This window comes from Plecotus auritus, assembly GCF_963455305.1.
Source record: "Plecotus auritus genome assembly, chromosome: 2".
In the NCBI taxonomy this organism is placed as follows: Eukaryota; Metazoa; Chordata; class Mammalia; order Chiroptera; family Vespertilionidae; genus Plecotus; species Plecotus auritus.
Window position 1 is genome coordinate 34,546,509 of NC_137771.1, and position 21,051 is coordinate 34,567,559.

At 42.4% G+C, this 21,051-nt stretch overlaps 1 protein-coding gene across 2 annotated transcripts in view; it reads right to left on the bottom strand.

Moving 5' to 3' along the window:
* Nucleotides 1-857: 857 nt before the first annotated feature.
* ZFYVE9 (zinc finger FYVE-type containing 9) overlaps nt 858-21,051 on the bottom strand; it is a 133,282-nt gene continuing 113,088 nt past the window's right edge. For both annotated transcript variants that reach the window (XM_080653677.1, XM_080653676.1), the window contains 6 exons: nt 14,230-14,380; nt 11,132-11,212; nt 10,273-10,435; nt 7,208-7,313; nt 5,394-5,570; nt 858-1,419 (listed from right to left, as the gene is read on the bottom strand). In XM_080653677.1, coding sequence (XP_080509803.1) covers nt 1,258-1,419; nt 5,394-5,570; nt 7,208-7,313; nt 10,273-10,435; nt 11,132-11,212; nt 14,230-14,380 — 840 coding nt within the window. In that variant the 3' untranslated portion in view covers nt 858-1,257. The remainder of the gene's footprint in view (nt 1,420-5,393; nt 5,571-7,207; nt 7,314-10,272; nt 10,436-11,131; nt 11,213-14,229; nt 14,381-21,051) is intronic.

Here is a 21,051-nt window from a genome sequence, read left to right on the forward strand (position 1 = left end):
AGGTGCAGGTGGCTGTATAAAAAGCACACATCACTTAGGATTCTGGCCAAGAATGCATAAACTGATTCTAATTATGGAAAGACACCAATCAAATTTTAAAAATTAGGTAAGGGAACTATACTCACCAAAAGTATGGAGGACATAAAAGATACAGGTGGGTCAGGAAAGCTATTTTGCCTTGTCTGATCCCAGGCTAGAAGCTTTACCGGCGGGGAAAATGCTATGAGGGACACTACTGGATGGATGCTAGAGTAAGGTAGCTGGTATATCAATGTTAAATTGACTAAAGTTGCAAACTGTCCTGCTGTAATGGAAGAGAATGTCTTTAATTTTAGGAAATAAGCATTAAAGTATTTAGGGGTAAAGAGCTATTAGCTATGCAACTTACTCTCAAATGTCTCCATTTTTTTGTGGAGAGACATTGATAGCGCAAATGGGCAAACATGTTAATATGTGAATAATAGGTGAATCTAGGTAAAGCGTACATAGGGCTTTTTTTTACTTGCAATTTTCTTGGAAGTTTCAATTATTTCTCAATAAAATGTTTTAAAAAATACATCTAGTGTATATTATAACTAAAAATGCCTGGGGTATACTGCCAGCTTTCACAGAAAGGCCCAATTCAATACCTGCCATTCACTGGGGCAGAGCATGAGCAATCCTCAACTCGGCTCTGCTATCCCAAGTCACCTCATTTACACTGAGTCGCCCTTCCTTGGCTAGAAGAGGGATAATCTGTTGGGTAATCTGGTAAAAACAAACAAAAATGTAAGTGTGACTTCTACTTGAAGTTACTGGGATATAAATGGGACAAGATCAGTGTGTGATCCTTTTTGTATCAATTCTGTACAAAGAGTACAAGACTGATGCTTCATTTTTTATTTCTTCTCTGCCCTCCCACCCCACCCTTGGTGATGGTTGTACCCATTTGATCATTTCTGAGCACAAGACCATAAATAAGTCTTAAAACAGCAGAATTCTTGTTTAAACAGTAACAGAAGGGGATTCAGCTGCAAGGATAGTATAACGGTGGTGCAGTAATGGAAGCTGCCCAGATTTTGTGGACAATGCATAGAAGACTTAGAATTATGGAACATCTGTCCCCCAACCACCCTAATCCCCCAAGCCCCACTCCCCTCCCCCCCAATTAATAGTGTTAACAAAAGCTTAATCCTCCAGTTCTAAAGTGCAAATGACTTGGGTATGACTTCTGTTGCAACAGGTCTGAACAGAAAAAAAAAACACGAAGTCCTCTGTCTATGCGATGTTTTCCAGAATATAAAAGATGAGTTCCATGACGATGGGGCCCTCACTGAGCTGGCAGGCCCCTCCATGGATCACTGGCACCAAAGCGCTGTCCAGGTCATTCATGTACTGCGAGGGAAGGGGCTGGCCATTGCTCCCTGCTTGATAGCCAACCTATACCACAGAGAGAAGGATGACAAGTTACTGGATAGAGAAGATCTCTCCAGAGAGCTGAGGGCCAAAGAGGCTGAGCAGGAAAGGAGATGCGCTTCCTGACCATGGGCTAGCAGTTAACACAAATTTCTCCTTCTGTTCCCTAAACTGTCATTTTTCATCCTGACCCTAACACTTGGTAGTCATGAGACCTTGGGCTCTTAAGACACTTAACCTGGTAAGGTCTTAGTTCCCCAAGAAGGGACTGAGGTGCTCTGGAGAGGTATGGAATGTCAGAAATAAAACCTAAAGCTATGGCTGTGAAAATTACAATGGGAACTACACTAGGTGTAACTCCCTAGCACAACAGGAACTGAGCACTTGTTCTGTCAACCATCTGGCCCCACACCATATTTTGAGCGTCTACTAACACAGGGATTCAAAGGTGAATGGAACAGGGCCCTGACCCTCAAGAGGCCCACTCATCAGTGAAAAATACTTGTTTTTTAATTGTTTTATGTGAAGTAACTCTCCGGATTATCAGTACCATTTGACAAAGAACCATGATACCTCATTTGTATTACTCTGCTATGCTTAGTATAGCATGGGGAAAGACGTTAAGTAGAAAACATATACTTCTTGATGGATGACTAGTTAGGAAATGGAGCCAGATACATAATCTTCCACATTTTCCCTAATAATAACTCAACTGCATCTGAACAGGAACACTGGGACATGACCCAGGGTTCCAAAATCCAAAAGAAATGTACAGGCTTTGCTTTACTGTGCTTTGTAGATACTGAGTTTTTTACAAATTGAAGGACTGTAGCAACCCTGCATCAAGCAAGTCTATCAACACCATTTTCCAGCAGCATTTGCTCACCTTGTGTCTCTGTCCCATTTTGGTAATCCTAGAAGTATTTCAAACTTTATTACATTTGTTACGGTGATCTTCGATCAGTGATCTTTGATGTTGCTATTGTAATTATTTAGGGGTGCCACAAACTACACACATAAGACTGTGAATTTAACCAATAAATGTGTGTGTTCTGGCGGCTACAATGACTGGCCATTACCCCATCTCTCTTCCTCTCCTCAGGCCTCCCTAGAGACACAACAATATTCAAATTAGGCCAATTAATAACCCTACAATGCCTTCTAAATGTTCAAGTAAAGGGAAGAGTCTCACATCTTTCACTTTAAACCAAAAGCTAGGAATGAACAAGTGAAGAAAGCACATCCAAAGCTCAGAGGCCCAAAGCTAGGCCTCCTGCACCATACAGTCTCGCTGTGAATGCAAAGGAAAAGTTCTTGAAGGAAGTTAAAAATGCTACGCCAGTGAATACCAATGCTAAAGTGAAGCAGCCTTATTGCTGATATGGAGAAAGTTTTAATGGTCTGAATAGAAGATCAAACCAGCCACAACATTCCCTCAAGCCAAGGCCTAATCCAGAGCAAGGCCCCAATTCTTCAATTCTTTGGCGGCTGAGAGAGGCGAGGAAGCAGAAAAAAAAAAAAAAGTTGGAAGCTAACAGGTTGGTTTATGAGGTTTATGGAAAAGCAGCTATCTCCATAAAAAGTTCAAGGTGAAGCAGTAAGTACTGTTGCAAATTATCCAGAAGATCTAGCTAAGATAACTAGTGAATGTGGCTACATTAAATGGAGACAAAACAGCCTTATATTGGAAGAACATGCCATCTGGGCCTTCCATAGCGAGAGAGAATCAGTGTCTGGCTTCAAAGGGCAGGGCCGTGCAGCTGGTGACTTTAAGTTGAAGCCAATGCTCACTTACCATTCCGAAAATCATAGGGTCCTTAATTATGCTGAATCTACTTTGCCTTGTGGAACAACAAAGCCTGGATAACAATATATCTGTTTATTGAGTATTTTAAGCCCAGACCTACTACTCAGAAAGACTCCTTTTAAAATAGTAGTGCTCACTGACAATGTATCTGGTCACCCAAGAGCTCTGATGGCGATGTACAATGGATTATGTTTTAATGTCTGCTAACGCATCCATTATGGGTCAAGAAGTAATTTAGACTTTCAAGTCTTACTTTTTAAGAAATACATTTTGTATCTGCCATAGATAAGAGACTACTTTGGTGGATCTGGACAAAGGAAATTGAAAACCTTCTGGAAAGAATTCACCATTCTAAGTGCCATTAAGAACATTTGTGATCCATGGAAACAGGTCAAAATATCAACATTAACAGGAGTTTGGAAAAAGTTGGTTCCAACCTTCATGCATGACTTTGAGGAGTTTAGTGGAGGAAATAACTGCAGATGTGGTGGAAACAGTAAGACACCTAGCATTAGCAGTGCCTGAGGGGTGACTGAACTGCTGCAATTTCATGATAAAACTTTAATGGATGAGGAGTTGCTTCTTATGCAAAGAAAGTAATCTACCCCTGGTGTGAAAACTTGAAAGGCAACAAAGGATTTAGAGTATTTCATAAACTTAGGTGATGAAGCAGTGACAGGGTCTGACAGGACTGACTCCAATTCTGACAGTAGTTCTATGGGTAAAATGCTATCAAACAGTATCACACATTACAGAGAAATCGTTCGTGAAAGGAAGTCAATCATCAAGCTTCGTTATCTTATTTTAAGAAATTGCCACAGCCACCAATCTTCAGCAGCCCTCTCCCTAAACAGTAGCCATCAACACTGAGTCAAGACTCTCCCCCAGCAAAATGATTATGACTCGCTGAAAGAATTTTTTATCAATGAAGTATTATTTATATTTTTATTGATTTCAGAGAGGAAGGGAGAGAGAGAGAGAGAAACATCAATGATGAGAATCATTGATCGGCTGCCTCCTGCACACCCCCTACTGGGGATCAAGCCTCAAACCCGGGCATGTGCCCTTGACTGGAATCAAACCCGGGACCCTTCAGTCCTTAGGCCGACACTCTATCCATTGAGCCAAACCAGCGAGGGCAATAAAGTACTTTTTAAGCAAGGTGTGCACGTTGATTTTAGACATAATACTACTGAACACTTAACAGACTGCAGTACAGTGTAAATGTAACTTCTACATGCACTGGAAACAAAGTTCATGTGACTTGCTTTACTGCAATAGTCACTTATTGCTGTCATCTGGAGTGGAACCCACAACGTATCTGAGGTATGTCTTGTAGAGAGATTAGATGCTAGGCCATGGGAGAGAGGCAATGGGACAAGGGACTCGGGGAGTGGGGGGGCACATGTGCTCAGAATGTATTACTGCTGCCTGGGTAGCGTGGCTCAGTGGTTGAGTGTCAACCTATACACCAGGAGGTCATGGTTCGATTCCCAGTCAGGGCACAAGCCTGGGTTGTGGGCTCGATCCCCAGTGGGAGGGCATCCAGGAGGCAGCCAATCAATGATTCTCTTTCATCATTGATGTTTCTATCTCTCCTCCAAAATCAATAAAAAAATTTTTTAAAATGGATTATTGCTACTAACAGCATACCAAAAAATCTGAATAAGAAAGGGAGAGAAGCTTGACCACAGGAGACCTGAGCTGACAGGGGAAATAGCTCAAGTCCCATCTACTAACAAACATGGAAATGTTCACAGTAAGAAAACTTTAAGGAGGGGGAGCTGCAGAGGCCAGTCAGTAGAGGCCTGCTGTGGTCAACAGGACAAAGGACAGCTGGGACCTGCTCTCTTAAAGGGCAGAATGATTCCTGAAGGGTGGGACTGAGGAGTCTCAACGGGCAGCATCGATGTCATGCACACAGGGGTAGCAGGTCTTCACACACACTTCTCCTAACCCTAAAGTCCTTGGAACATTTTCAGGTGAGGAAGCCAAAGTTCAAATGATTCAGAGTCTGATCAAATAGCACATCAAGGTGTATTTTTAATAGAGGGAAGGCCAGAATACTACATCTGGTCAGACCCAGGGTTCGAAGAAACTCTGGGTTGATGCAGAGAAACTCACATGTCAAAAAATAGAAACTGACCAGCTCCCAAGGCCAGCTTCAAAGGCTGCCTAAGGATCTTCTTACCTGATCTGAGTCCAGTGTCACACGAAGTCCCAGTTTAGTCATTCCATCTTCCTTCAGGAGCTTCAGGTGGGGACAGAGAGCAAGGCAAAAAGCCTTGGCGATGTGCTCGGTCAGCCGGCTATGATCTGCTGGGTCACTTAGGCAACTGTGCTGGTCGTCATTTTCTAGGAAAAACACCTGTTCCCCAAACGAAAGAGACTTAACCTTGTGCCCAGGAGATGTGGGAAGAAACAAGTCCATCAGCTCACTGTGCGTGAGCACCCTGATCCATGGAGATGTGCAAAAAGACCTGACAGGGTACCGCAAAGTCCCTGGGACAAAAGTGGGGCACTAACATCTTACATTCAAGAAACAATCTCAGTCTCTGAATCTACAAAATGGTAGCAGCAACCTGCCTATTTCCCTGGAAGCCATAGCACCTGTCCTCTCTAGTTACTATAAAAAATGATATATTAGCAAAATATGTATATATATATATATATATATATATATATATATATATATATATATATATATATATACCAACCCCTAGCCTAGTGCTCAATACGCAGCTTATACTAAGAATACTAAGAGGAGTCAGGTCTGAAGCCCTGTGACGATGCACAGGTGAGAGTGCCAGCATGGAATGAGGGAAAGAGCTCTGGAGTGGGAGTCAGGAGGCCCTGGCCTCTGCTCAGTAACTAGCAGGTCAGTCTCACAGCCTTTCAGAGCCTTTCTCATTATGCAAATTAATGGGTCACCACCGTGCCTCACTGGGTTACTAGGGAGCAAAAAGGAGGGAACAGAGGTCAAACTATTTTATAAGCAATAAGAGTTTTATATTCCAGTGTCTGAAACTGCTCAAAATATGTCAAAGGAATAGTCATAAAGCAAGCAGCTAAGACCACTGAGCTGTGTATGAAAACGCTGGGCTTGGGATGAAGGACACATCACTTGGAACAACAGCTCAAGAACTGCAGAACCAGACTCTCTGCTATCAGGAACCAGCTATGTGAACCCGGGTAAGGCACTTGACCTCTCCTGCCTCGGTTACCTTGTGTGTAAAAGAGAAAAGCTAGAAATCACAGAACTTTAAAAAAAGTACTTCTAAAGTTGCAAGGCATCTTAGAGATCTTTAACTTAATAGTGTGTTTTATAGATAAGTATAAATAAGGTTCAAAACAAACTGGGAGACCTCGCACCCACCTGTTCATTCCCAGAGAATAAGCTCTGATTTGTCTGCGACGCACACACACAGGGTCTCTGCCCTGCTCCTCTTGCCCCACGTCAGCCTCCAATACAGCTTTCGAGTTCAGGGACAACAAGTGGGAAAGAGCTTAGGAGCTGCCCAGATCTGGGTTTGAGTCAGGACTGACATTACTTATTTGCCATGCAAGCTTGGACAAGCTACTCAGTCTCCAAACTTTAGTTTTCTTTCGTTCTTTTTAAATTATAGTTGACACACTAGTTTTCTATTGATGAAATGAGTCAATTCTTAAAGACGGTGTTATCTAAGATAGTTTAACTGGGAGTGCAGCACCCCAGCTTTCTAAATCATACAGCAAAGACGGTATGTACCATTCAGAGATGCAGCCTTCGTGAATTCCACTGCAAACAAACCCCTAACAGCTGTCACAGGCAGGAGCAGACATCAGTGCTGCGGCCTGCACTTGGTGGCATTTCTTACCGGTGAGCTAAGACAGACCAGCGGGAACTGCAGTATAGAAGACAGACTTTTTTTTTCTTATCCTCCAGAATCAGGCCAGAATGTGTCTCTGGACCTAGCAAAAGTTGTGCTCAAAGAGGGTCAAGAATGCCAAGTTTTAATTCCTTACCTCTGTCCATCTGATGACTTTTCCATTTGCTTTATACTCTGACCCATGGAATATCTTCACACTTGTTATAGACTCCATTAACTTCCCATCTATGGGACTTATGACACTAAAATAGAGGCAAAGAAAAGAGATGGAAGCAGCTCTGGAAGACAGAAGAGCCACTTCTCTTATCAAATCTTGCAACTAATGACACCGGGCACCTTGCCAAACACATCTGATCAACGTATCATAGCAAAAGCCACTACACAAACATGTATGAATAGAGTGCTCATGGGAAGGGCTCACTAAAATAATTCAAAGAACACACACACAAAGGACTCATGATTCCAGGAGCTGGTTATTTTAATACGAAGAACTGATAACTCAAACCTGCTCTCTTCTTGCAGCATTCCTTCCTTCAGTGAATGCACAGCCGCCCCGCCCCTCAGTTCTGCTCTCCCCTCTGCTCTGTCACAGCACTCTGCTCCTGACTATAAGGACACCCATCACATTATACTCACCATACATTTTGTGAATCTGTCTTACAAATGAACTTCTGAAGGGGAGGAATATGATATACTCACCTTTGTGTGCTATATTCTCAGTTCGGACACAGTACTTGGAACATAGGAGTTTAATAAATGTTCGTTGATTAAAAGAATTATTTAACCGAGTATATGCATTATGACAGTGCTGATGTGAACTGGTGAACAAGTATCTGTTTTATTTATCACAACAAATTCCCTTCGGTGCTAAATTATCATTCCTAGATTCCTGAATAGAAAGGCCCACTTTTTATAGTCATTTCCTCTCCAAAATATAACAAGTATAAATAACTGGAGATACACACTTATTGGTGATAAGGTTTAACAATGGAATCACAAAGATTCCAAACTCTTCCTAACAATTTTCAAACCTGTTTATGTTTTTCAATCTCCACGTATGTATGATGAAATTTAATTTAAACTTCAATATCAGGGATTCACTTCATTCACTTGATTAAAATTATTTAAACAATGTTAAGTTTAATTGCTAATTCATCAGAAAGAACACTCTTAGTTGATGAGTATTCTTTTGAGAGAGGGTACCCAGACAGAGGGACAAGCTGGAAAATGTTCCATTTGTACACTACAAACTAAACTCCCGAGTTCCAGAGTCTCCATGACTAGTTCTTGCTCTGTTTCCTAAGATGCTGCCAATGGCACTTGTTGTAGAAAGAGGCCACCTGCTTGTTTTTAGTTACCAATATGTTATGGCATCAGATTTTCAGATGATCAATTTTTTGGTCCTAATAATCATGTTCATTTCCAACTGTAGTGGAGAATTAAACAAACTGATTTTGAAATTAAATTTGCCAGTGAAGTACGGGAAGATAAAGGGTTATTTGTAAAACAGTCAAATGCACTCAACGATTTAGAAATTGCTTCTTTTTGATCAGTAAGTTTTTGCGCCATGTTGTGAATGCCCTCTATCTACCTCTGGGTCTGCTATTCCCGCAGACTGGAATGCCTACTCTACCAGAGCTATGTGGCAAACACCCACTCATCTTACCAGATTCAGTTAGAGCAGCAGCTATTTCTCTATGGAGTTGTTCTTGAATTCTGCCCTACCACCTCTGCCAAGCTCCCGCTTTCCTTTTTTTTAATCTTCACTGCATCCTAGTGTTCTCTATGAGCATTTTCCAAACTTAGATGCACTTATAACTATTTCAAAACGAGACTAAGCCACTTATCAGCTAGAACCACGTGTAATTCATTTTTGTATCTTCACACGTGGAATTATTATTGCCTAAAGGATGGATGGGTGGATGGATAGACAGTGGATGGGAGAAAGCTTAATAACAATGAGGTATAATATACTCATTTATTCAATCAATTTTTAAAGTACCTGCTAGGTACCAGACAGTGCTTTGGGTGCTGGTAATATACTGGTAGCAGTAAATAAACCAGACAAAAGTCCCGGTCCTCATGGAGCTTACATCCCAGGGACAATATAATAAGTAAAAATTTTTTGTCTGTTAGAAACTTGTAAGTGCTCTTAGAACTATTCTGCACAGAAGGGGGATAGGAATTGGGGGGTGGGAGGGAAGAAATGTGTACGACAGGGTTATTATTTAGATAGGTTGGCCACAGAAGGCCTTACCGAGAAAGCTACATTTTAGAAAATTCTGAAGGCAGTGAGGGAGTGACTCAGGTGGCTACCCAGTGGCAAAGTATAAGCTGAGAGAACAGCAAGTGCCAGGACAGAAGTATAGTTGCCGTGTCCCCGCAAGAAGGCAGGTGTTGCTTCTGAGAAGTTAAGAGCGGGGCAGGGGGACGCAGATTGTGTAAGGCCTTAGAGGTCGCCAAGACTTTGGTTTTTACCCTGAATGATAATGGAAGTCAGTGGTGGGTTTTGAGCAGAGGAGCAACACTGTACAATTAGAAACAGATTAGGCTGGGAAGAGGGAACAGTCCAAGACTAGAAACAAAGAAACCAATTAGGAGGCTACTGCAATAACGCAGACCAGACAATGGTGGCTGAACTGGGATGATGGCGGCAGAGGCAGGAGAAGCAGTAGTAAGAGTCTATGATGTGTTCTGAAGTAAAGCTAACAGCATTTACTGTTAGATTAGGTATAGGCAGGAGAGACAGGCGACTCCAAGGTTTGGGCCTGGACCTTCCGAACAAGAGCTGCCCTGACTGGGAGGGGAGGCGTCCTCGCCTGCCACCCCCTCGCTTCGTGGAGGCGGTTAGCCTTTTGGTGCTTCTTCACTCCTCGGTAATACTGGAGTAACACTAGTTCCATCAAATTAAACAGTATTAGTGAAAGTGCTCTGCAAACCATACAAGGCTTAGGTATTACTATTATCTCAATAACTTGAGAGAAATTGTTTTGTAAAACAGTCTAAGTTTCCTCCCTTCGAACAGGCACAGAAACTCCTTCAGAAATGAAGCCGAGAAGCCAGGAATTTAAAATTCTATGTGGTGTCTACCAAAGCAGTCTCTCAGGCAGGGCTTCCAGTGAAGTTATAACACATCAGTGCAGACAGCCCCACAGCCCAGCCGTAACTACATGCCTCAAGGGGAGAGTTTGCTGCCTTTACCCCTTGTTGACGTTCTTGTCGTCATCCACCCACTGGATGTGGATGTGCTCCTGGGGGTCCTCGGCGTCTGCCTTGCCACAGGTGATGGTGAAGTCCTTCATCTCTCGCAGCGCCTGCCTCAAGGCATCCATGTTCTCTGCAGTGATCTGGACCATGACGCCATCTGAGAATCAGCACGAGATAATACCGATAAAAACAATGAAAAGCCAGGGAGAGGGGCAGTGAGAAACGGACCTGGATCCTAGCAAACCCCTCTAAATTAAATGTGAAACTTTGCTCTCTAGAGCGGACAGACACAAGCAAGTGTCGGTTCTGAGCTGAGCTCTTCCTTACTGAAAGTGCGATGAGGAGCGAGTGCCGAGATGTGTTCTGTTAAAACACTTGCCTGTTGATTTCACTTCAGACACTACAGAGAGTTTCTCCTTATCCCAAATGATGATTGCAACATTCTTGTGAATAACAGGGACTGAACTTCATCCACATGTTTACAGATTTGCGCCCAATGATATATTCAAACTTAGACTATGTCCCCTTGGGTACCTTATCCCAAAGCTCTGAAAGGCCATCTCTTAAATAACTAGTGCCATTCCACACTCATTTATTCCCTCCCGACCCCCCTTCTGTGCAGTGGAGTTCTAAGACCACTGTCCCGCAGTATCTCTACCACTTACTTCCTTCTTTGGAGAACTAACCACAATTATGACAGTTTTAAGTAGCTGAAGGGTGAGATGCTACTGAATAAATAATGAGTCCAGAACTCTATGGAAAAAATGTCAAAGCTTCCTTTAGTATCCTTTGCTTTTCAGTTGTACAAATAGGACTGAACTACTGTATGTGCAGTAAGTAACTCATTCTTTACCTTCCACAATACTGGACTTGGCAAGATAGCCTGAAGAGGATTTCAGAGCGCCACTGAACACAAAGAAACTGGCACCAGTCACTAAAACAACAAAAAAAATCGTTGAGTAAAGATAGACCCTGAGATTGAGAGACGGAGAACAATGATAAAATATTTAGTCACTGGGAACTCCAACCATCATCATCCAGAAGACAAGAAACACCAACTCTATACACCATAATATACAAGTAAACAATAATTCTGATGCTTATGATAGGCTGGGAATGAGATTTTAGGATACACGCTCCCACCCAGCCAGTGTGGCTCAGTAGTTGAGCGTCGACCTATGAACCAGGAGGTCCCTGGTTCAATTCCCCATCAGGGCACATGCCTGGGTTACGAGCTCAATCCCCAGTGTGGGGCGTGCAGGAGACAGCCAGTCAGTGATTCTCTCTCATCACTGATGTTTCTATCTCTCTCTCCCTCTCCCTTCCTCTCTGAAATCAATAAAAATATATATATATTTTTAAAAAATATACATGCTCCCATTTTGTTTTGTTCTTCCTATAATCGAGAATCAAAGAATTTTACAGGCAGAGAAATCTTAGTGGTCAAGTCCTGGGCTTGGACTGAAGCCTGTTTTTCTAAATAAAATTATATTGGAACACAGCCATGTCCATTCATATACACATTGTCTATGGCAGTTTTTGAAATATGATGTCACAGAGTTGAGTAGTTGACAACGAAGACTACAGGCCTGCAAAGCCTAAAATATGCAAAAAAAGTCTTCTGACCCCTGATCTAAATTCACTGGTTTCTAGGTGTGTGTTTAGGTCAAATATATTTTGAATATTGAGATATGGTTGCCAACTATTTTATTTAAGAAGTGGAGCTATTAAAAACACAAGCACCTATTTGAAAGACAAACACCTGATACCACTGACTGTTCATAAAAGACAGGATATTTAATACATTTAGGTTTAAGAAAACTTCTCTACACTCTGTTTCTCCACATCTTAAATTGGACTGAGCTGTCCCAGCTCCCTTCCCACTGGCCCCCAGCATTTCTAATAGGTGGGTCATCCAGCCTTGGTCGAGGCTCCTATGACAAGGAGCCCACAACAGCGCACGGCAGTCCATTCTACGTCCGGGTAACTCTCCGTGTTACAGAGAGTGCTCTCAAACTGAGCTAAGTCTAGGTCCTTGTTACTTTCACGCAGTGGTGCTGGTTTTGGCTTTTTGTAGCTATTTAGAGTAAGTTGAATCTTGTTTCCACGTAACAGAAAACCTTAAAAATAGAGATAGCTATTTGTACTTTTTCAAGTAAAACATTTATACTTCAGGAAGGATGTCTTCCTTTGACCTAGTTCCCAGATTTTTCACAGGTCTTGAATCATCCTCTGAAGATCATCCAGTTTTATCAATGGACATCATCAATTACATTAATGATATCCAGAACTTATTAAATATTCTGAGTAAGATTTGACTAATAGGGAGCACTGTGGACTTATCACCTACCTTACTTTGGATATGGTATTTAAATATATATGTGCTAAATACCTTTTATACCTTTACTAACTAAATAACTGATTTTAAATATATATTAGAGAAAGTGAACTATAGTATGTCTTCTAGAGAAATGTTTCATAAAGCATACTAAAGAAAGATAGTTTTAGGAGATATTCTGAGGAGAAAGAGACGGTCAAATAAATTTAGGAAAGGCTACACACTACCCTCCTTTTGGAATCACAATACACATCGGCTCGTTAAAGCCTCTAAAAAGAACGGTAGTGAAAAATCTGCTTAAACTGGTTTAACTTGGGATTTCTCAGTTTAATGTATTAAGCAAGACTTTCGTCTATTTATATGAATACTAGAGGCCCAGTGCACAAAATTTGTGCATTTGGGGTTGGGGGCCCCTCAGCTCAGCCTGAACCCTCTCCAATCCCTCTCACAATCTGGGACCGCTGGCTCCTAACTGCTCATCTGCCTGCCTGCCTAATTGCCCCTAACTGCCCCCCTGCCAGCCTGATTACCCCTAACAGCCTCTATCTGCCGGCCTGATCGCACCTAACTGCCCCCCAGCCGGCCTGGTTGCCCCCAACTGCCCTGCCCTGCTGGCCTGGCACCCCCAACTGTCCCCTCCCCCTGGCCTGGTCACCCCTAATTGCCCCCCGCCCCCGCCGGCCTGGTCGCCCCTAACTGCCCCCCCTACCGGCCTGGTCACCCCAACTGCCCCCCCCCGCTGACCTGGTTGCCCCCAATTGCCCCCCTGCCGACCTGGTCACCCACAACTGCCCCCACGGCCGGCTTGGTCGCCCCCAACTGCCTCCCCCACCAGCCTGGTCACCCCACGCAGCCTGCTGTTCAGTCGTTTGGTTGTCCCTCACTAAACCCCCTGCCGACCTGGTCACCCCATGCAACCTGCTGTTCAGTTGTTTGGTCATCCCTCACTAACCACCCTGCCAGCCTTGTCACCCCACGCAGCCTATATTCGGTCGTCCGTCTGGTTGTTTCGGTGGTGGCGGCCCCTGGCTTTTTATATATTAGGATGTTTTAAAACCACAGAACCTGTTAAGACACTTGAGAAAATGTCACACTGAGCAGTGATTCTTAGATTCTAATGTGTATTTGAATTGCACAGGGATTGTGTTAAAATGCAAATTCTGATTTAGCAGATCTGGGTGTGGACTCTTCATTTCTAACAATCTCCTAAGTGATGAGACCATAATCCAAGTGCCACTGAACCTAGAAACCTTCCTTCCTGTTGACCTACTCATTAACATTCTTTGAGTATGGTCATTCAACAAACCCCAAATCTAAATATATTTTCACCATGGGGCCTAGCCTCCTACCTTCAGATACCAATGCTGGCCCTGTCAATATCCTGAGGCAATACTTTTGAATGTTCCCCTTAATAACAGAGATGCCATTTGCAATTCTGTGTCTGGCTACTGGGGAGCCAATGTAACCCTGGAAAATAAGCTTGGAAATGTTAACTTCATCAGGTTGTTTGTGGTCACCCTTCTAGAAAGTAAGCGTAATGGGGCTGAGATATCCAATCTCCAAGTCCAGTACAATCTTCCATTCTCATCATCTCCATCAGCACAATTACTCACCCTTCCTGGGCTGGTTGTGAATACTGATGGCCTGGGTCTGATAGTTCCCATCATCATTCTGCACACACACAAGATGAGAGTCTGCCTTCTCATTGAAGCAGGCACCTCCTGCCAGGACATGCTCATTAGACTTGTTCATGGCTTTCATCACCTGCAACCAAAAAAGAGGGTTAGCTTTCTTCTCTGCCAAGAATGGGCTTTTTTTTTGGTTGATATGGCATAACTCCTTCACCTTCTCAAAGACAAAACAGAATATTATTATTTACTAGGGGCCCGGTGCACGAAATTCGTGCACTGGGGAGGGGTCCCTCAGCCCAGCCTGCCCCCTCTCACATACTGGAAGCCCTCAGGGGATGTCCTACTGATGGCTTAGGCCCGCTCCCCGTTGGGAGCGGACCTAAGCCACAGTCTGGCCTCCCTCTGTGGGAGGTGACTGGGCTGATCAGGGGAAGACGCCAGCCCCATCACCCCAATGCTACAGCCATTGCCAGTCACTGCAGCCGCCAAGGTATTTTCAACAACACGGACTCCAGTCCCTTCACCATGAAAAAATGACAACTTTAGGCATTTTCAAGATGTGTCTTTCATAGGATATGACATTTCTTTCTTTCTTTTTTCCCTCATCTGAGGATATGTTTCCATTGATTTTTTCCCCTTCCCTCCTATCCCAGGCTCGGCCCCTGCCCCCTCCCCCCCGCCCCTCTGATTGCCAGCTTGGGCTGCCCAGGCTTTAGGCAGGGGGCAGGGGCCCCTCTGATCACAGGCTCGGTCCCTTCCCAAGCCTAAAGCCTCTGCCCCCCCACCCCTCCAATGGCCAGCTGGGAGTGACCTGGGTGCCGAAGAGGTTCCTGGGACCCAGGTATGTATGCAAATTAACTGCCATCTTTGTTGGGTTAATTTGCATACTCACTCTGATTGGCTATGGGCATAGCGGAGGTACAGTCAATTTACATGTTTCTCTATTATTAGGTAAGATTACAGTGATAAAGGGGCTACCAAATAATGAAAACAGAGTGAAAGACCAATCACTGTTAGCCCAAAAGTCAACATACAAAAATTCATTATATAGTTTATAGGTGATTTGTATTATAACTTAGGCATATGACACATTTTGCATTCTTTTGTCTTTTATTACTGCACTGAACACAAGCAACTAAAATTAGTTTAGCTAACTACAGTAGTTTCTATTATTCAGCAGATCCTCTGAAGATATATACACTGAAATTTTAAGTCAAAAGAATGTCCCATATTGAAGTGTATCTGCCTTCTTTTTCCACATGTATACTAAGGAATGAGGCCTTTCCTATAAAAGATGTAAACTCCATTGTTTCTTAGTTTTACTAATTTATACTTGACATCTTCAATGAGTCATTTACCAATATTTTGCTTTGTTCTTATCAAAATATTTTAAATAATTCTGAAGCTAACCTAAAAATTCACAGGCCACCATTTTGTGTCTAATAAAGAAATCTGAGCTTATATTATCTTTTTTAAAAAATATATTTTATTGATATTTTACAGAGAGAAAGGGAGAGGGATAGAGAGTTAGAAACATCGATGAGAGAGAAACATCAGTCAGCTGCCTCCTGCACACTCCCCTCTGGGGCTGTGCCCGCAACCAAGGTACATGCCCTTGACTGGAATCGAACCTGGGACCCTTCAGTCCCCAGGCCGACGCTCTATCCACTGAGCCAAACCAGTCAGGGCTGAGCTTATATTATCTTGCTGCTGAACTCTGGCTTCTGGTTGAAAGAGGCTAATAATAATTTGTTTTTATTTCCCATTTTTTCTTTCATGCCATCCCATTTGTCCAACTTTCTGATCCAATCCTTTAAAATGGCTTCAATCTTTTGAAAAACTAGTCCAAAATTTGTCTTTTGTTTTACTCCCCTATCCTTCTTATGTTATAAACTGCATTACCACAGTGTGAAAGACACCAGGTGAGTGTCTGCAACCAAGGTACATGCCCTTGACCAGAATCGAACCCGGGACCCTTGAGTCCGCAGGCAGACGCTCTAGCCACTGAGCCAAACCGGCCAGGGCACCAGGTGAGTGTCTGGATACCTTTTACATTCCTGTATCATACACTAAAAAAAACAACACAACAACAGAAAAACCTTACTGAGGTGAAATTTACATGACATAAAGTTAACCATTTTAAAGTGAGAATTTCAGTGGTATTTAATACATTCATGATATTAGGCAACCACCACCTTACCCAGTTCCAAATCAGTCCCATCACCCGAAGTAAAACCCCTTGTTCGTGAACCAGTGTCTCCTCACTCCCCCGCCGAACACCAATCCGCACTCTGTCTCCAGCATTTATTCTGGTTGGTTCATATCAATAGAACCTTACAATATGTGACCATTATGTCTGGCTTTTTTCACTTAGAATAGCGTTTTTTAAGCTCTTCCATGGTGTAACATGTATCAGTACCTCATTCTTTTTATGGCTGAATAATATTTCATTATATATACAGTTGACCTTTGAACAACAGGGGGGTTACTGATCCCTTGTGCAGTCAAAAATACACCTATAACTTTTGACTCGCCCAAAACTTAACTACAGTCCCTTGGTATCCATGAGGGATTGATTCCAGGACCCCTGTGAATAACAAAATCTGTGGATGCTCAAGTAGAACAATGCTGACAGTTGGACCTCCACATTCACGGATACCAATTACGGATCGAAAATACTGTTTTGGATCTGCAGCTGGTTGAATCCTCAGATACGAAACTTGGAAATACAGAGGAACGACCATATTTATTTAAAAACTAGAGACCGATGCACGAAGATTCATGCAAGAATAAGCCTTCCTTCCCCTGGCTGCCGGCACCGCCTTCGCTCCGGCCCGGGGCCACCTTTCTGCCTTCGCTCCAGCCTGGACCCGCCTTCCGCCTCTTGCCTTGTCACGTCAATTTGCATATTCCATCCTTATTGGCTGTGGGCACCACCATCTTTATCACGGAGTTACGGTCAAATTGCATTTCCATCTTTATTAGATAGGATGCACATATAAATGGATCCCCATAGTTAAAACCTGTGTTGTTCAAGGGTTAGATGTATATATACCACAATTTATTTATCCTTCCACCATGACCTTTGGGCTATGTCCACTTTTTTACTACCATGAATAGTGCTACTGTGAACATGTGTGTACATGTACTTGTTATGATTTCCCGTTTTCAATTCTTTTTTAAAAATATATTTTTATTAATTTCAGAGAGGAAGGGAGAGGGAGAGAAGGTAGAAACATCAATGATGAGAGAGAATCATTGACTGGCTGCCTCCTGCATGCCCTCTCCTGGAGATCAAGCCCACAACACAGGCATGTGCCCTTGAATGGAATCGAACCCAGGACCCTTTAGTCCTCAGTCTGATGCTCTAACCACTAAGCAAAACCAGCTAGGGCTAAAATATATTTTAATTTAAAAAGCCATTGGAATTTTGATAGGGCTTGCATTTAACATGTAGACCACTTTAAGTAGTATTGACATCTTAATATTAAATTTTCCAATCTAAGAACATGAGATATCTTCCCATTTATTTAGGTCTCTTCTTTAAGTTCTTTTAGCAATGTTTTGTCGTTTTCAGGGTATAAGTCTTTTGCCTCCTTGGTTAAAATACAAGATATGATATGGCTTCACTTTGTTTATAACTTTTGTAAAGTTAATGTTTTAATATATTACTGTATCACCAGAGTCATCCAATCTATATATATAAAAGCCTAAGCAACCGGTTGACCAGTTGACTGCTCAACCGGTCGCTATGACACACACATATCACCAGGAGGCAGATGCTCAACACAGGAGCTGCCCCCTGGGGATCACTGTGCTCCCACAGTGGGAGCCCCATTCAGCTGACTGGGATAAGCAGGGCTGGGATGAGTGGGAGCAGCTCCTCCCCAGATCCCCACAGGCCATGCGGAGGGAACCCCACCGGTGCATGAATCCATGGACCAGGCCTCTCGTAATTAAATATTTCCTTCGCACTGACATTTATCAACCTCATTAGTCCAAACCACTTCTATCAGGGTTTTTTTAAATCATCACCCAAGGATATGTTTATTGATTTTAGAGAGAGAGGAAGGGGGAGAGAGAGAGAGAAACATTGATCAGTTGCCTCCCGTTACCCTCAACCTAGGTATGTGCCCCGACAGGGAACTGAACCTGCGATCTTTTGGTGCATGGGATGGCGCACCCACCGAGCCACCAGGCTGGGGCACGGACTACTTTCACATAAGTCTTCGGCAAACAAGATAAAGTCAGATGGAAGATTCCTACGTAGACAAGTCATCAGGAGCACATGCCTGGGTTGCGGGCTCAAGCCCCAGTAGGGGACATGAGGGAGGCAGTCAATCAATAATTCTCTCATCACTGATGTTTCTCTCTCCCTCTTCCTTCCTCTATGAAATCAATAAAAATATATATTAAAAAAGTCAACACACTAAAGTAGGCTCTCATTTGTAATTTACATTTGTAAAATATGAAAGAAACTGATATAATCATATGTAGCAATTTAAAAGAATGTTATATCCATCATTTCTTCTAAAACATTAGGCTAAAGAGGTTTCTAATTTTGTCTACACTAAGCAGATTAAGAAATATTTTCAATTCAGACATTCTGAATAAATAGCTAGGCTCTAAGAAAACCATTTCTCTGAATGTCAACTTCAAGCCCAATGAGATAAAAAGCTTTGTATTTCTTTAGAAAGGAATAGATTTTTTTCCCTCTTAAATCATTCATTTACACCAAGAGGAGAGTATCCCAGATATTCAAAGGATCTTAGTGACCATAAGTAAACTTACACTTGTCATATGATGATTAATACAAATACCTGATTTCCCATTTTAGTTGTGCCTTTTCGATGTTTTATCAATTCAAATTCTGGCCCAGCTGGTGTGGCTCAGTGGATAGAGCATAATTATCTCATAATTTATCACTATCTGCACCATAGTTCAAGACCTAATTATCTCTTTTCTGGACACAATAACCATATAGCTGATTTTTCCACTCTCCATCTCTATCAGTTCTGATCCATTCCACACACTATTTCCATACTTAACCAAAGCGCAGCTCTGGTCAAGTCACAACTTCACCTTTTCCTCCACTCAAAATCACGAGCTTCCTAGGCGCTGCTCTGGCCCCAAACCAGCTCCGTCTTGCTGTCCTCTTGACTGTATCCTTATATGCAGGAATACTTCCTGTTGCATTGCTATTTCCCATCTGTGAGCTTCAGCATATGCTATTGCTTAGCCTACCTTTTCTTCCCCCACAGCCAAGCACCTGACAAAGCTGCCCCCAAACCAAAGCTCAGTAACAAGGCCAGTTCCTGCATGTAGCCTTCTTTAATGCCTAATCAGACACCAGTGTGACCACTCCCTTTGTGAAATGCCATCGCACATTCTTCGTATTTCTTACATGGCGCTATTCACATCCAGACTTGGATTAAGATTAATAGCAAGGACTCAAGCCAGAATACCTTTCAATCCTGGCTTTGCTACTGATTGTGTCCTTGGGCAAGTTATTTTATTTCTCCAGGTCCCACTTTTATCCTCTATCAAATGACATAATAAAAGTAACTATTTCATACAATTATGAAGATTAAATAAGTATTTGTAAAGTGCTAGAACAGCACCAAGGACATAATAAGCACTGATTGTTAAATAAAATGTGTATGTTTCCTCCACCCTCATTATAAAATTGTAAAGCAACCTTAGAGTCTGCAGCTAATAAGTCAACCCAGTGCCTCTGAGATAATGGGATTCAGACTCTTCCTAAGAGATCACAAATTGGTGACAATGACATACTGATAAACGGAAGGAAAATAACTGCTGTGTTAACAGTATGTGCAAAATAGCAAACATCTACAGAGCACCAACCATGAGCTAGGCAGAGCTAACGCCATATGGGTCTTATCTTGAAAGAACCATTTTAAGATAGCAAGTGAAGTAATACTTACGCCTTATTTTCTTGTATTTCCCACCACTGCAGTCTAACCATTTATGAAGATCATAAGAGCCAATAAAAAAATATAGTTCTAGAAATTACTGTGCTGGAGGGATATGTGAGGAGTTGTTATATCTAATCCATCTCTGAATTAACATACCATGTCTTTCAACTTCCTCTCTGAGATCACATGTTAAAAATGACAGCCAATTTAGCCTTTTGATTTGAAGTGGAAAGGGCTTGTGGAGGACAAGGTAAGTGGGTCTTCAGGAACAGCCACACAACTTGTACATAATGTGTAAGGCTTATTAGCACAGGGCCTTCCTCATGGCAGGTATTCAATAAATATTTGCTCAGACATTGATTAGTAAACCATAAAAGCAGGGATGGATTTGGAGGGTTTGTCTTCTTCATGGGATTGTACTGAGAGTAACTGTTAACACAATTACAAATTTTTTTTGGTTCACTTATAACTGTAGTGTCACATAGGTACATAGGTTAGGTATCCAATAAAATAAGTTTTAATGATTTAATTCTATAAGCATTTATCAAGTGACAAGAACTTCAGGTAGGAAGGTCCATCACAGAGGCATGGAAATCTATGAAAGCAAACCACCACACCATAGACACAATGAAGAATGGAAGATACACAGAGCAGGAGAGGGCTCATACTAATCAGCTATCCATGTTACATGTATAAAGAAAGCTGGGAAAACAGGGAAGAAAGAGTGACACTGGGACACGGAGAATTCTAGGGAAGTCTCTAAAGCGGATCATTTGAAGTGGCTTTGAAGTCAGGTACAGCGGAAGAGAAAAGCATGAGTGAAGAAACAGAAATAGAATGAAGAAGGGAACATAGCTGACTGATGAAG